This window comes from Phyllopteryx taeniolatus, chromosome 9, assembly GCF_024500385.1.
Source record: "Phyllopteryx taeniolatus isolate TA_2022b chromosome 9, UOR_Ptae_1.2, whole genome shotgun sequence".
Taxonomy (NCBI): domain Eukaryota; kingdom Metazoa; phylum Chordata; class Actinopteri; order Syngnathiformes; family Syngnathidae; genus Phyllopteryx; species Phyllopteryx taeniolatus.
The window spans coordinates 20,092,505-20,105,310 of NC_084510.1; the positions used below are offsets into that span (position 1 = coordinate 20,092,505).

A 12,806-nucleotide genomic window follows, 5' to 3' on the forward strand; every position below is an offset into this window, starting at 1 on the left:
TGCGATCAAAGTTTGGTTGTTTTACATTGCTTAACATCTTTTCAAAGTTGTGTGGCAATTAAGAATGTAAAATCACCAAATACACCTTGTTATTACGTATTCATAAGTCAACACAGAGAGTTTTTAAATATTCAATATTACCACTTAGAAAATAGCCTTATGTATACATTTTAACTGATCTGATCTGGTCCATGATTTTATTTTAAAATATTCCATTCCAGGAACATTAACTGTCAAGTATGAAGACAAGTTAACCACTGTTTAATGAAACTCAAATTAAATGAGTCACCCTTTGAAGATGCTTAACACATAATGGAAAGGGCTCAGGAAGGTGTTTGCAGAGAAGGTTTCCAGCCAATCACAGGGCACATATAGACAAAGTAAAATGTACACTCACATTCACAACTATGGACAATTTAGAGTCGGCAAATGTCTTGCACCTGAACAAGTTCAATGAAGGACAATCGTGAACTGAACAAAGTTGAATACTGCCTGATGAATGTAATTGCGAACGCGCTCATTCTGGCGGCTGTGAACATTTTTTTGGACAACGGTTTGTTTTCGTTCAAGAGTATCAGATTTGGTTCGGGACTTCCAGGAGAAAACTCGGCTGTACGCACGATATACGAGCCTTCGTATGCGGGGGAATGAACATCGTATTTGGCAACCGATTCAGTGCGGCCGCCATTCATGTTTACATTAGGTGGTCAAGGCACGGTGTAGGATGCGTTCATGGACACGCCGTAAATGGGAGTGAATGTGTTCTTTGGGTCTTTTGTCATACATAATGTGAAAATGGATTACTAGGAAAATTATTATTTCTCTTAGAGTGCTTTAGCTAAAACATTATATGATCACACTGACATAATAATTGAATTTATTTTGTCTTGCAATCTAAGAATAGATAAGATAAAATATTTTGTTAATATAGTCAGGAGGAATACAAAGTGATCAGTGTCGGAGACTGAATGTGACTTTCACCATGGTTGAGAGTTTGTGTTTCCACATGAAGGACTATAGTCCTGCTTTTGTTTGAATTCCTCATTTAAAAAAAAAAAAAGACCATTCAAGCAATATGTTTTTCCTTGTGTTTTTGAGACTGTTGGGTACTCGTGTGGACTGAATGGGTGGCAACAATGGGGTAATGCTTTATTTATGTAATGTAATAAATTATGTAAATGTAATAATAATTTTGAGGGTAAAAGCTAGCAGCAACGTATTAAAAAGGGGGGAAAAAACAACAACTATAAAGTAGTTTGCTTTGGGAATGGTGAACTTAGTTCAAAATTTAGAATTATTAACTATGAATTGAACTAGTTCATTTTAAAAGTTATGAACTGAACTTTGAACTCGTTTGCGTAGAACATGAACTTTCCCAACACTGGTCTCCTCTTCAATGAACCGCATGTTTTTAGGAATGTGGGAACCTGCAGTACCCAGATGAAACCCACAAAAACATGGGGAGAACAAGCAAACGCCACACATGAAGGAGATTTGCACCCAGAAGCTCAGAACTGTGAGGCAGATGTGCTAACCACCAGTTCACCACGCTGCCTCAATACCAACATTGAACATCGATATTTGAATGTGGTGATATTTTACATGTGGTGTAAAGCCAGGGGTAAGCAACAACTCCCGCCTTAGTTCTGACTGGAGGAAGTGTGGCAAGGAAGAGGAAAAGTGAGGGAGAAGAGTCGGTGGGGAAGCGTTGGGCAGCCTCTCTCCTGGCTATTGTTTGGACACATTTACTCTCACGCTGCGTTGACCACAGACGGGGCGTGGCTAGCAGGGGCCGTGCAGGGAACATGAGGGCGGAGGGGGCTAAAGTATTAGACGGCGGTGGGCCCACAGGGGAGCTTCAAGTGCATTGCATGCGTTCTTTGCATGTGCGTGGGTGCTCCCTGGACGGCGCTGGAAAAATAGAAAGAGTAACAATGGAGCTGGGGGGGTCAGCGGCGTAATAGCTCACGTTCCAGCGTGTGTACACAATGAAGTAACAAGAGACGCCGGGCCTCCTGCAAAACTCAGCCCAGATGGTGGAGAAGAGAGAGGACTGCAACGACTCTGCAGCAGAGCGCATTAGAGGCACTTCGGCTTCTGCACTGCAGAGATGATCACAGCGTTAAGAGGAGGACACTTCATCAACACTCTTTTACAGCAGGCTGCAGCGGGTTTTGCACGCTCACGCTTCATCATCCGCTTATATCCATCAGCAGCATGTGATAATCAACGCTTCGACATTACAGCTGTTATGAAGTTGTAGTTGCAAACTAACGATGCACTAAACGACACCGACGTGCATTACTCCCAATTACAACTTCACTACTAATGCCCATTTTAGCTACCAAGCAGACGCAGTAACAAAAATCAACACAACTGCTTGAAAGTTTGTGATGCCGCTTGTTGCTTGGCAGAATTCATAGGGCTCGTGCGTAACTGCCCCACGGGACAATAAAAAACTTAAAAAATGTAAAAAAAAACAAAAAAAACGGGCATGTCAGTTACACCCGCTGGTTTGTGTATCAAAAAAATGATTGTGAAAAGTTTGTGTACCTTTTGGAAAAGAAATCAAAATACTAGAATCTGCGGAATATTCTGGGGCATGGAGTTATATAACAATGTCATGAATTCGCTATAAATTCAAATTTGACACAAAATCTGCGGAAAAAGTATTTTATATATTCATTTTATTTGATTTAAAATGTCCAAATAGCTTGTTTTAAAAAAAAATATTTTAATCATTTTATTATCCATCCCACTATTTTCCGTACCACTTATCGTCATTAGGGTGGTGGGCATGCTGGAGCCTATCCCAGCTGACTCTGGGCAAGAGGCGGGGTACACCCTGAACTGGTCGCCAGCCAACGCAGGGCACGTAGAAACAAACAATCATTCGCACTCACATTCACACCTACGGGCAATTTAAAGTCTTCAATTAACCTCGCATGCATGTTTTTGAGATGTGGGAGGAAACCGCGGTACCCACGCAGGCACGGGGAGAACATGCAAACTCCTCACAGGCGAGGCCGCAGTTGAACCCAGGTCCTCAGAACTATGAGGCAGATGTGCCACCGTGCTGCCTCATTTTTTCATTATTATTACGATATGTTTTGTGTTATTTTGTTTCTTTGTGTTTCATTTAATTATCTTTAAAATCTGGAAATGATTGCTCTACATTAACTTGAATTAAATACAGGCAATGGCCCCATATTCTTAATAAATGTAATGTGGGACCGCTCTTTATTCATTTTAACTATTAATTAATTTCATTATTATCATTTAATGTTAAAAAAAATCCAAATGTTACCAATAATGAATTTTAATTGTGCTTAAACTGCAGTAGAAAAAACGATTTTGATTAATTACTTTGACTTTATTTAGAATGTGTACATTCCTTTTTATATTACATTTGATTGAAATTGTGGCAATATACTGTTTGTTACTATTTAATTCATTGTATGTGAGAGAAGTCCTATTTGTTAAAACAACTTAATACATTAATTGTATTTAATATATGGGAAATACCTGTTTTCAAATATCCAATTTTATTTGATTTTAACTTATATAAGATGTGGAAGTGCTTTTTTTTTTAACATTTCATTTAAAAATTCACCATATTTCTGTTTAAATGAACTCTTCATTTACTGTGTATATCGTCCTTGTAAGCTCGGTCTTCCTGATGCACCACCACACTGTCCTCCCATAGCCGAGCGAGGACAATTCAAACACTGACTGTTTTTGACTTAAAAGTGGCGTTTTGCAGTCGTCTAATGTTTGTCCTTGTCGTTCAAGTAAAAGCATCCCCGGGTAATCTCCGGTCCACACGCACGGTGTCGGTCACAAACAGATCAATCTTTGCAAGTCATTGTCTCAGCATCCAGCAGCAGAGCACTTATCGAGCAGCAGGAGACACATGGTAATATCCCATAGGGTTACCTCACATGCCTTCACACATCTCAGCGAGTCATTAGGTATGGCAGCTATGCACTCCACTCGCTGCTGAAGCGTCTCTGAGTCATTTAGGAATATTAAACAAGGCCTTGACATCCCTGTGATGGATTCACAGTGAGGAGCCAATATAGAGGATTAGAGGTGACTTCATTATGAAAACACTCACCTATAAAATGCACCTTTTATATTAGCATGTCACTGAGGTGATACCCTCAAAGCTTCTGCTTTTATACCCTTGACATTTCACTTTTTACAGCTTGGGAAACATACCGGCACTTTTTATGGGGCAGGAAAAGTTACAAATAATTACCTTGGAGTTCAATAATTAGTCTTACGAGCTACATACCGCACGTGTTTGTTGTCGCATGAAACAGCGGAACCTCCAAGGTTCGAAACAATCCCTTGGAACCTCGGATTTGTTTGTGTGTAGAAGATATTTTTTCAATATGAAATCATGGAAATGTCACAATCATGAGCAATTGTCCTCATTAGGGTCATTTGGGGGTCCAAAGCAAACCCAGTCATGGGGCCCTACACTGATAAAAGTTTTATTTTCACCTCGAAACAAGGTCTTTGGAAATCTGTTACAATTATCTGACAGCTTAAGTTACGAGTTACATCACCGTTTGAATGTTCCCCTTCCCCCTCTCCAGTGAATATTTATCACGAAAGATGTTGAATATTAATGTTGATTATCAACTAAAAAGTGTGAAATTGAGAAAATTCTCCCATTTCCTGAGCTAGATAAAGTTGTTAAAATACATCCATCCATTTTCTGTGCTGCTTATCGTCACTAGGGTCACGGGCATGCTGGAGCCTAACCCAACTATCCTCGGGCGAGAAGCGGGGTACACCCTGAACTGGTCGCCAGCCAATCGCAGGGGACATATAAACAAACCATTCGCGCTCACATTCACACCTACGGGCAATTTAGAGCCTTCAATCAACCTACCACGCATGTTTTTGGGATGTGGGTGGAAACCGGAGTACCCGGAGAAAACTCACACAGGCACGGGGAGAACATGCAAATTCCACACGGGCGGGGCCGGGATGTGAACCCCGGTCTTCAGAACTGTGAGGCAGATGTGCTAACCAGTCGGCCAACATGCCACCTCGTTAAAATCCTTCTTGAGGAACATTATCTGACAAGTGAATTATCTCAATGCATGTACTGTAATTGATATTAAATTGATGATTATTGAACATTTAATATACTTTCCCATTTCAACCACTTAAATACGTCTTCGGGATGAGAAGCGTCACTCGCGTCACTCTCCACTGCATTCGCCTTGGCTGACACCGACACTGACAGCAGTACTACATATTATAGCATCTGGCACATGCTGTTGACGGCGGTGTCAGTTATGCACATCCATCACCGTGAAAAAGGTTGGAGCCTTTTGTAGTTTTCATAAAAACTTTTAAATATCCACTCGGGAAACTCAGTTTCATACTTGATGCTGCTTGATGCTGAATTTTGGCAAGAGAAGCAGGATCCACCCTGGACTGGTCACCAGCAAATCGCAGTGCACATAGACACAAATAACCATTCACACTCACCGAAAATTTTGAGTGTTTATTGAACCTAACGTATGTTTTTGGGATGTGGGAGAAAGCCTCAGCACCCAGACAAAACCCCTTCAAACTCAGGGAGAACATTCAAACTCCACACAGTGCACTGCTAACCACTAGTGCACCATCCCTTCTACTGCTAAAATAAAACATAAAAACTATAAAACAAGTTCACTTTTTTGGGATGACACCACATTCCAATCACAATTGTCGCTATAATATACTGAGCGGCCAGGGCAGGGCTGTGTGTAACTCATTTAGTTACCTACCTTTATGTCACAATAAATTATCATCACTAGTCCCCTTCTATGGTGAGAAGATAAAGAATTCAAAATAAATTGATCCCTTCCATGCTCACTGAGATGAAGTCTCACAATACCAGTATACATGACACACTTAAAATTCTGAGGTTCCACCATACTACTTATACAGGGAGAGGCAGTCTGAAGGAGAGAAATAAAGCGTGTAAAAAGCAGCGATGTAGTTAATCCCAATGAAGGGTGAAATTTCGGGGAAGCGATTTAATCCGCCGTCCCTCGTGACGAGTTCAGCGAGGAGGCCGAAGGCAACGCGGGGTTAGAGCCTCTTCTGGGCATTTGTTGGAGATGCCTTGGGGAGTCCAAACGTAGTGGAAAAGCTTGTCATTTTGGCAAAGGTGTCCGTATTACATATTCAGGCCATCGGGTCGTGCATAATAAAGAAGCTGTTTCATGAAAGATAACAAACAGACTAACAAATGCGCCTGGACTCAGGAAGGCGCGGATGATCTCCATAAGCCGATGGACTCATCAAACCCGAAAGTGTCTAAGCTGATCTGACAGCTAAACCTTGATAAACTTAAATTCTGACTTTAAATCCTGATATAAATTAAACAAGAACCTCGTCATGAGGAAAAGGGGGAAATATCATTCCGTTCATAATAGCACTGCAGTTTTAAGGGAACATATCATGGAATATTGACATTTGAATGCCTTGTAAACAAATACTTTTGTCTCTGGAGTTTCTGCCCACCCATCAAGTGTAAAATGAAACGACCAAGTATATTATGTACATAACCGCCCCAACAGCAACTTTCTCTCCCATGAAATGATCAGCTCGGGCAGGTGAACCACTTTCAAGTTTTTAATGGACTACACTGTTTGAAACATTATCAAGCAGAAACACCCACATCCTCCACAAGTGCATGACCCCTGTTATCATGTCACAGACAAAAGCTAAGCAGAGCTGCAATACATTTTGTTGGATGCTCACATTAGTGTAAGCTGCTAGTGTATGAAGTGCTGCCCCAGTCAGTGAAAATGCTTTTACGGTCTTTACGGGCACTCTCTTTTATTCCCCACATTGTGGCCTCTGCTTCTGTCTGTTCAGTCCCCTAGCTCCACCCCTGGTCGTCATGGTGATGAAAGCCAGACTCAACACTGGCCCAGGAGTTGATAGATGAATAAATAATAATAAAATGCTGCGTATTTTTCAAAAGAAAGATCAAAACTGGAATCATCATCATGTTCATTTTTCAATCGTGATTCGTTAAATATGGATAGAAATGACGCCATCATGGAAAGAAAGGGAAAAGTATTGGGATTTCATATATATATATATATATATATATATATATATATATATGTTTTTAATTATTATTATTATTTTGTTTTAATAGACAGGGCATAAGGCTTACAAAAGTGTCCTCAACTACGCCCTGTGTCATTGTGACCATCCCAAGCGTTAGAAGAGGTTTGTTTGGCTCCGGTCACCTGACCGCTGGCCCTCGCGTCTGGGAACAGGAAGTGTGACATCACCGCCCTGACATTCAGGAATGTGGGAATGTCAGGCTCTCACAACAGCGCGAGAACGGAGGAACGGCAACAGCGGGCGGACTCAACAGAGAAGGTCATCTTGGAGCAAACATGGAGGGACTTTTATCTGTTTTCACCCTTTTAGTCTTTGTGATGATTACCATGAAGACAAAATGTTGAGCTATTGCGGAAAGGAAGTCACAGTTCATAGGTATAATCCGCGCTGAACTCAAAGGCCACACCTCAGAACGCACGACAAGATGAGTCAGCATTGACAGGCCTCTTTATCTTCTCACATGACATGCACAACCGTCAACGCCACGTTTAGATGGATGGCAACAGGCAAACAAGACCTCAGGGTCTTGCCTATCAAATTGGCTGCATTACGTCTTGACAGCGCGTGTAATACAATATTGAAATAATCAGAATATATTGGTGTATCTACCAATCCAGAATGTCTAATTCCCACATAGTTTGATTATGTATCCTGTATTATATTGTCTTGTAGATGTATTTTACTGCTTTTTTACATCATGGCCAGGGGACTACAGACGAAAACTAGCCTTCTGGCTAATTCTGGCTTTTTTAACCATGTGTACTTCATGTGTTTTATGAAATTGCATTGTCCCCTTTCAAAAATAAACTGAACTGAACTGAACATGTGCTGTCCTCGCTGCAAAATGACCATTAAAAACATACTCCACTACATCAACAAATATCTCATTTTACCACAAGTGTCCAAACTTTACAAAAGGACAGACATAATTGTGATAGCATCGTCGTGATCAGCAATTGTAACGTTTGATTGTATTTAAAAGGCCAACATCAACATGTTTAGTAAGTATCGGTATCCACCTATTGTACTTGGTATCGTATCGGTATAAGAAAGTACAGATTTCACGAAACACTCCAGTTGCATTGATATCATGGTGTATCGTAAAACGGGTGTATCCTTAAATAAATAATAAAGATCGGGAAAGGATGTACACAGTAACGCTTCACCCAAAAAGTCGGTTCACTTACACGTTGTGTTTTGAATAAATACGATTCGTTTGAAATATTTTCCCTTCTCCGGTTACACTGATGATAGGAAAGGATATACTTCATAATAAAATTGAAGTGGAAAAGGCAGCATGAAAGCCTCGTCTACACTACACCGTACACCACAAGTCTGCTCACTACTGACACTCTTCCACTGGCAAAAGTAACTACTGTTAGGTCTATGGTGAACTATTTCCAGTACCTGGTCAACCTGGATTCCAAGCATGCTAGAGCAATGCTTACTGGCTTACGTAAACCGCTGCTGTTCACTCTTTCAGATTCCTCATCACCTAAATGCAGTACTAAACTGCACAGTCTCCACTTTGCTGCAGCAGCCCTCAGTTTCAGTTGTTTGTCTGCGTGTCTCGAGCTGACCGATGCGTTCACCGCGCTGTGGTTTTTGTAGTTTTTGTACTAGTTTGACATGCGTCCAAACAGAGGCGAGTAGAGCTCGTACTTGTATTGGAACGGCAGCATTACTGCCCCTTTTCCACTGCACGGCGTTTGCAAGTCTCCTCACTATTGCTGCTTTTCTATTGGCAAAAGCAGCTACCAGGTACTATGGTGAAACAAGAATTCACTGCTTTTAAGCATGCTTGTCAACCCCTGCTGCTCTCTCATTGGTCATGCAGATTTGTCATCACCTGAATGCAGCATTATCCACTACAATCGCCATTTTGCTGCAGTGGCCTGTTTTCTTGCTGCCCTTAGTCTCCCCTTGGATAAAATTAGTCTCACCTCCATGATCAACAAAGAGCCTTGTTCTACTTCATTATTGTAGTGGGACATTGAGATCCGAGTTTCATTTGTTCTGTGACCACGCTCATAACTCAAAAAACTCATATCTCAAATCATCTTTCCCCATTGAAATGAATGGAAATGTCATTAATCCGCTCCAGCCCCCCCCAAAAAAATGTGTTTGTGTTTTGGAATAAGGAAAAGTAGCACTCTATAATATTGTCATTTATAAAGTCATGGAGTAATAAAGTGATTAAATAGAATGTAAATAATTTAAAGGTTTGTGCATCATGATTTAATGCTACAATCCAATTCTTTGTGCTGCCTCTTCTGGTGTGCCTGCCTTGGCCACCCACAGGCAGTATAATATAGTCATGTAGACACAAATGAAGAATAGTACTTCTGTTGTGTGTCTGATGTTGTAATACTAATCATTTTTTGTAGAGCATAAAGGATATATGCCTGTGAGTACTGTTACATAATCCGTCTACATGTGTTGCTCTACCGTTTGTGTTCAAATATCCATCGCTTAAAGGGTTCTAAAATTTTAGCATTAAGCTAGCAGGCCATTCTTAAAGCAACGTTGTTCCGTTGTTTTAAATACATGTATAATCCTTTTTGTTTAATGTTTAGTTTAACAGTAAACTTCAACTGGGTGTCGCATTAAACAGCGTCAAGTCTCTTTTTTGACAAATTGCTCACTATTTGCAAAAGTGGCGATTAAGTGCTGTGAAGTGAGTTGAACTGAGTTCCACCATACAGCGCTCGTATTTCGGGTTTGCTCTCACAAGTCAAAAAAATTGGGCGAATGATATCTCGAAAAACTGGTAAGTTAGGTCACTCGTATCTCAAGGCACCACTGTACGTTGTTAGGGTGTTTCATTTTGGCATTATTTTGAAGTGCGTACAAAGGAAAATGAATGGATGACTGTTTGACAAAAGCAGTAGGTATAAATTGAACCGGCCAAAACTATTGCATAGACAAAATGTTCAACTTTGGCTCAACTTCCTGAAGCTGTTTGAGATTCCAGAGGGATGCAAGCCCAGCAGTGGCCTGGAAAGGCTAACCCCCTAAAACCAGCTCTGGTCCAACTCACCCCCTCCCAATAAAATGTGCTCCCCTCAGCCTTCCATGCAGTGGAATGATATTAGCAGCATTCCCCAAATGCTTCCCACGTCTCTCCAAAGGCCGACACATGTTCTCAGAGTGGCGCAAGCTGCAAGAGGAACGAAAGCTGAGCTCACACTCACCGCGGTAGCGGAGGCTGTCAGCGTGGTGCTTGTGCTGCCGGTGGTGGTGGTTCTCCAAGGCGGCGGGGCTGCCGGCTCCCAGGCCGGCCAGCCTGCAGTTGGTGGCCGTCAGCTCCGAGCGCAGGTTGCTGACTTCCTGGCCGGCCGAGCGGATGGCCCCGTCGATGTGGCGGCCCAGCTGCTTGTTGTCCTCCATCATTTTGAGGATTTTCCCCTGGGGAGCGGATCCACACAGAGGAGCGACATCATGTTAAAGTTGATAAGAGGATACCGGTGGCAACTCCTCCACCTGTGCCTCAACCTCTCTGCTGATAACTTCAAAGGGAAAAAAAAAAAGAAAAGAATGACGCTGCTGTCCGCCAGGGGATGACGTCTACCTGCTACTGCATCATTCGCACGTGAGGGAAAAGTGAAAAAGGAGAATGAGAAGAAGAAGGAGACGGAGGAGAAGGTGCTGTGAGCAGCTGCTCTCAGAGAAGGAGGGAGTGAGATGACATGCAGCCTTTGAGCAGACTGTACCATGTGCTGTACGACCGGGGGGAGTGAGGGGCAGAGAGAGAGAGAGAGAGAGAGAGGGTGGGAGGGGACGGAGAGATAGAGGAAGAGGCAAAATGAGGGGTGCACTGCAAAAACTAAAATCTAACCAAGACGAAATACCTCAAATCAAGGCAAAATATGCTTGTTCTTTGTCTGCCAAGATATTTCTTCTTACCAGGAAGTTTTTTTGTGAGAGGAGGAGACTCGCTTCAAGCATTTTTTCCCCTTACAAATCTTAAAAAGGTATTGGAATTTTTGGTGGTTATGAGTATGTTTATCTTAGAATAACAAAAGCAATAATTCTATAAGTCTAGGTAATCTAAATACATTATTTTTAATACATCGTTGGGGGTGTTTAAGGATAGTTATGTTCACTTGTTTTAAGAAATCAAATTTTCCCATTTTATTGGCAGTTAGTTTTGCTTAAACTTAGTAATGTATTCCTTATGTCATTGTTTTAAAAAGAAATGTATGCTCATTTTTTTTCAGTGGGCTATGAAGCAGTCACTCTGTGGAACTGGAGTGTGCTGCGTGTCCCACACCCTTGTGGCGTCTGTTACCAGTTAGCGAATTAGCTCTGTTGGGAAGAAAAAGAAAAAGAAAAAAGTTCTCCTTGCTCGGTCCCACTCTTGACAGGCCCCCTTTGACAAGCACTCCAACACCCCGCTGTCTTTCGGTCTCTCACGCCTCCGCCCACTCCCGCCACCCCCTCCACCCACGTCCAGTTCATGCCATTATATATTCATCTCTTTTGTCCTGGGAAAAGCCCCCCCATGTTGGTGGGAGAGGAAAGAGAGCGGTAGGGAGGGGCTCAAAGCGCCCAAGGGGGAAACTTTTCAACTGTGAGTGTAACTGAGAGAGAGACTGAGAGAGAAACAGTGAATGAGGCCCATTGAAGCGCAATGGGGAACAGTCAGACAGATTACATTACAGCGACCAAACAGAAAGTGTCACCATCACTCTTGTGCGCGGCTGTAAAGTTCCAAAAAGCAAACAAACAAAGTGACTGATAGATGCAAAGACGTTTTGCAGAGACTTGGTAATGTGACACTTGATTTACAATGTAAGACGATATACAGGCCGTGGTCCATAGCGAAGGCGTGGTACAGACAGATTGATTATTAGGACGAATTTGAACATTTTTTGCACCCTTCCAAACAAAGTCGGCAAAAAAGCCCAATTAATGGCAGTCTCTAAAAGATTACCCAAGGTGATTATCCTGGAGTGTTGGATTTGTTAAAAGTATTTTTTTCTTCCTTGAGTTTCTCATAATATGGTCGGCAGCTGACAGTCGTAAATGTTTGAAGTGGGGTACGCACATATAAAATTCGCGCTGAATTTGAGCAATATTTCCGTCGAAAAGGCCCGATTATCGAATGTCTCTGATAGTTAATCTTGAGTGATTAACCTGTGGTGTGGAGTGTATTTGAAATGATTTTTCCCTCCTGATCTGCTAGCAAAACAGTAGTAGTTGTAACTGTTTAAAGTGGGGTACACACATACCAATAATCATGACGAATTTGAGAATTTTTACTTTCCGATCAAAGTATTATCTCTTATCCTGAGGTGTGGATGTGTCCAGAGTGATTTTTTTTCCTCCCCGATCTGCCCACAAAATGGTCGGGGCAGAAAATGTAAAAATATTCAAACGAGGTGCACACATACTGACAATCGGGCCATATTTGAGCATTCCTTTGCAATCCATGTCAGCAAAGGCCCGATTATCAGATGTCTCTGAAAGATTAACCAAACTGATTATCCTGTGGTGTAGGGTCTGTTCATTGTTCATTGTTTATTGTTGTCCTTGTCACGTGTGGGGTCTTTCAAATAAAAAAACAACAGTTAAGATTTAAAAAATCGGTATGTGTGTAGCCTGCTTCAGTTGTTGTCATCCAATGCGAGCCTTCGTCGTACTCACAGTGT

At 41.8% G+C, this 12,806-nt stretch overlaps 1 protein-coding gene across 6 annotated transcripts in view; it reads right to left on the reverse strand.

Annotated features, from left to right (window-relative positions):
- The window catches only part of kaznb (kazrin, periplakin interacting protein b), a 112,102-nt gene that overhangs the window by 56,979 nt on the left and 42,317 nt on the right, over positions 1–12,806 (reverse strand). For all 6 annotated transcript variants that reach the window (XM_061783658.1, XM_061783653.1, XM_061783652.1 and 3 more), the window contains one exon: positions 10,347–10,560. In XM_061783658.1, coding sequence (XP_061639642.1) covers positions 10,347–10,560 — 214 coding nt within the window. The remainder of the gene's footprint in view (positions 1–10,346; positions 10,561–12,806) is intronic.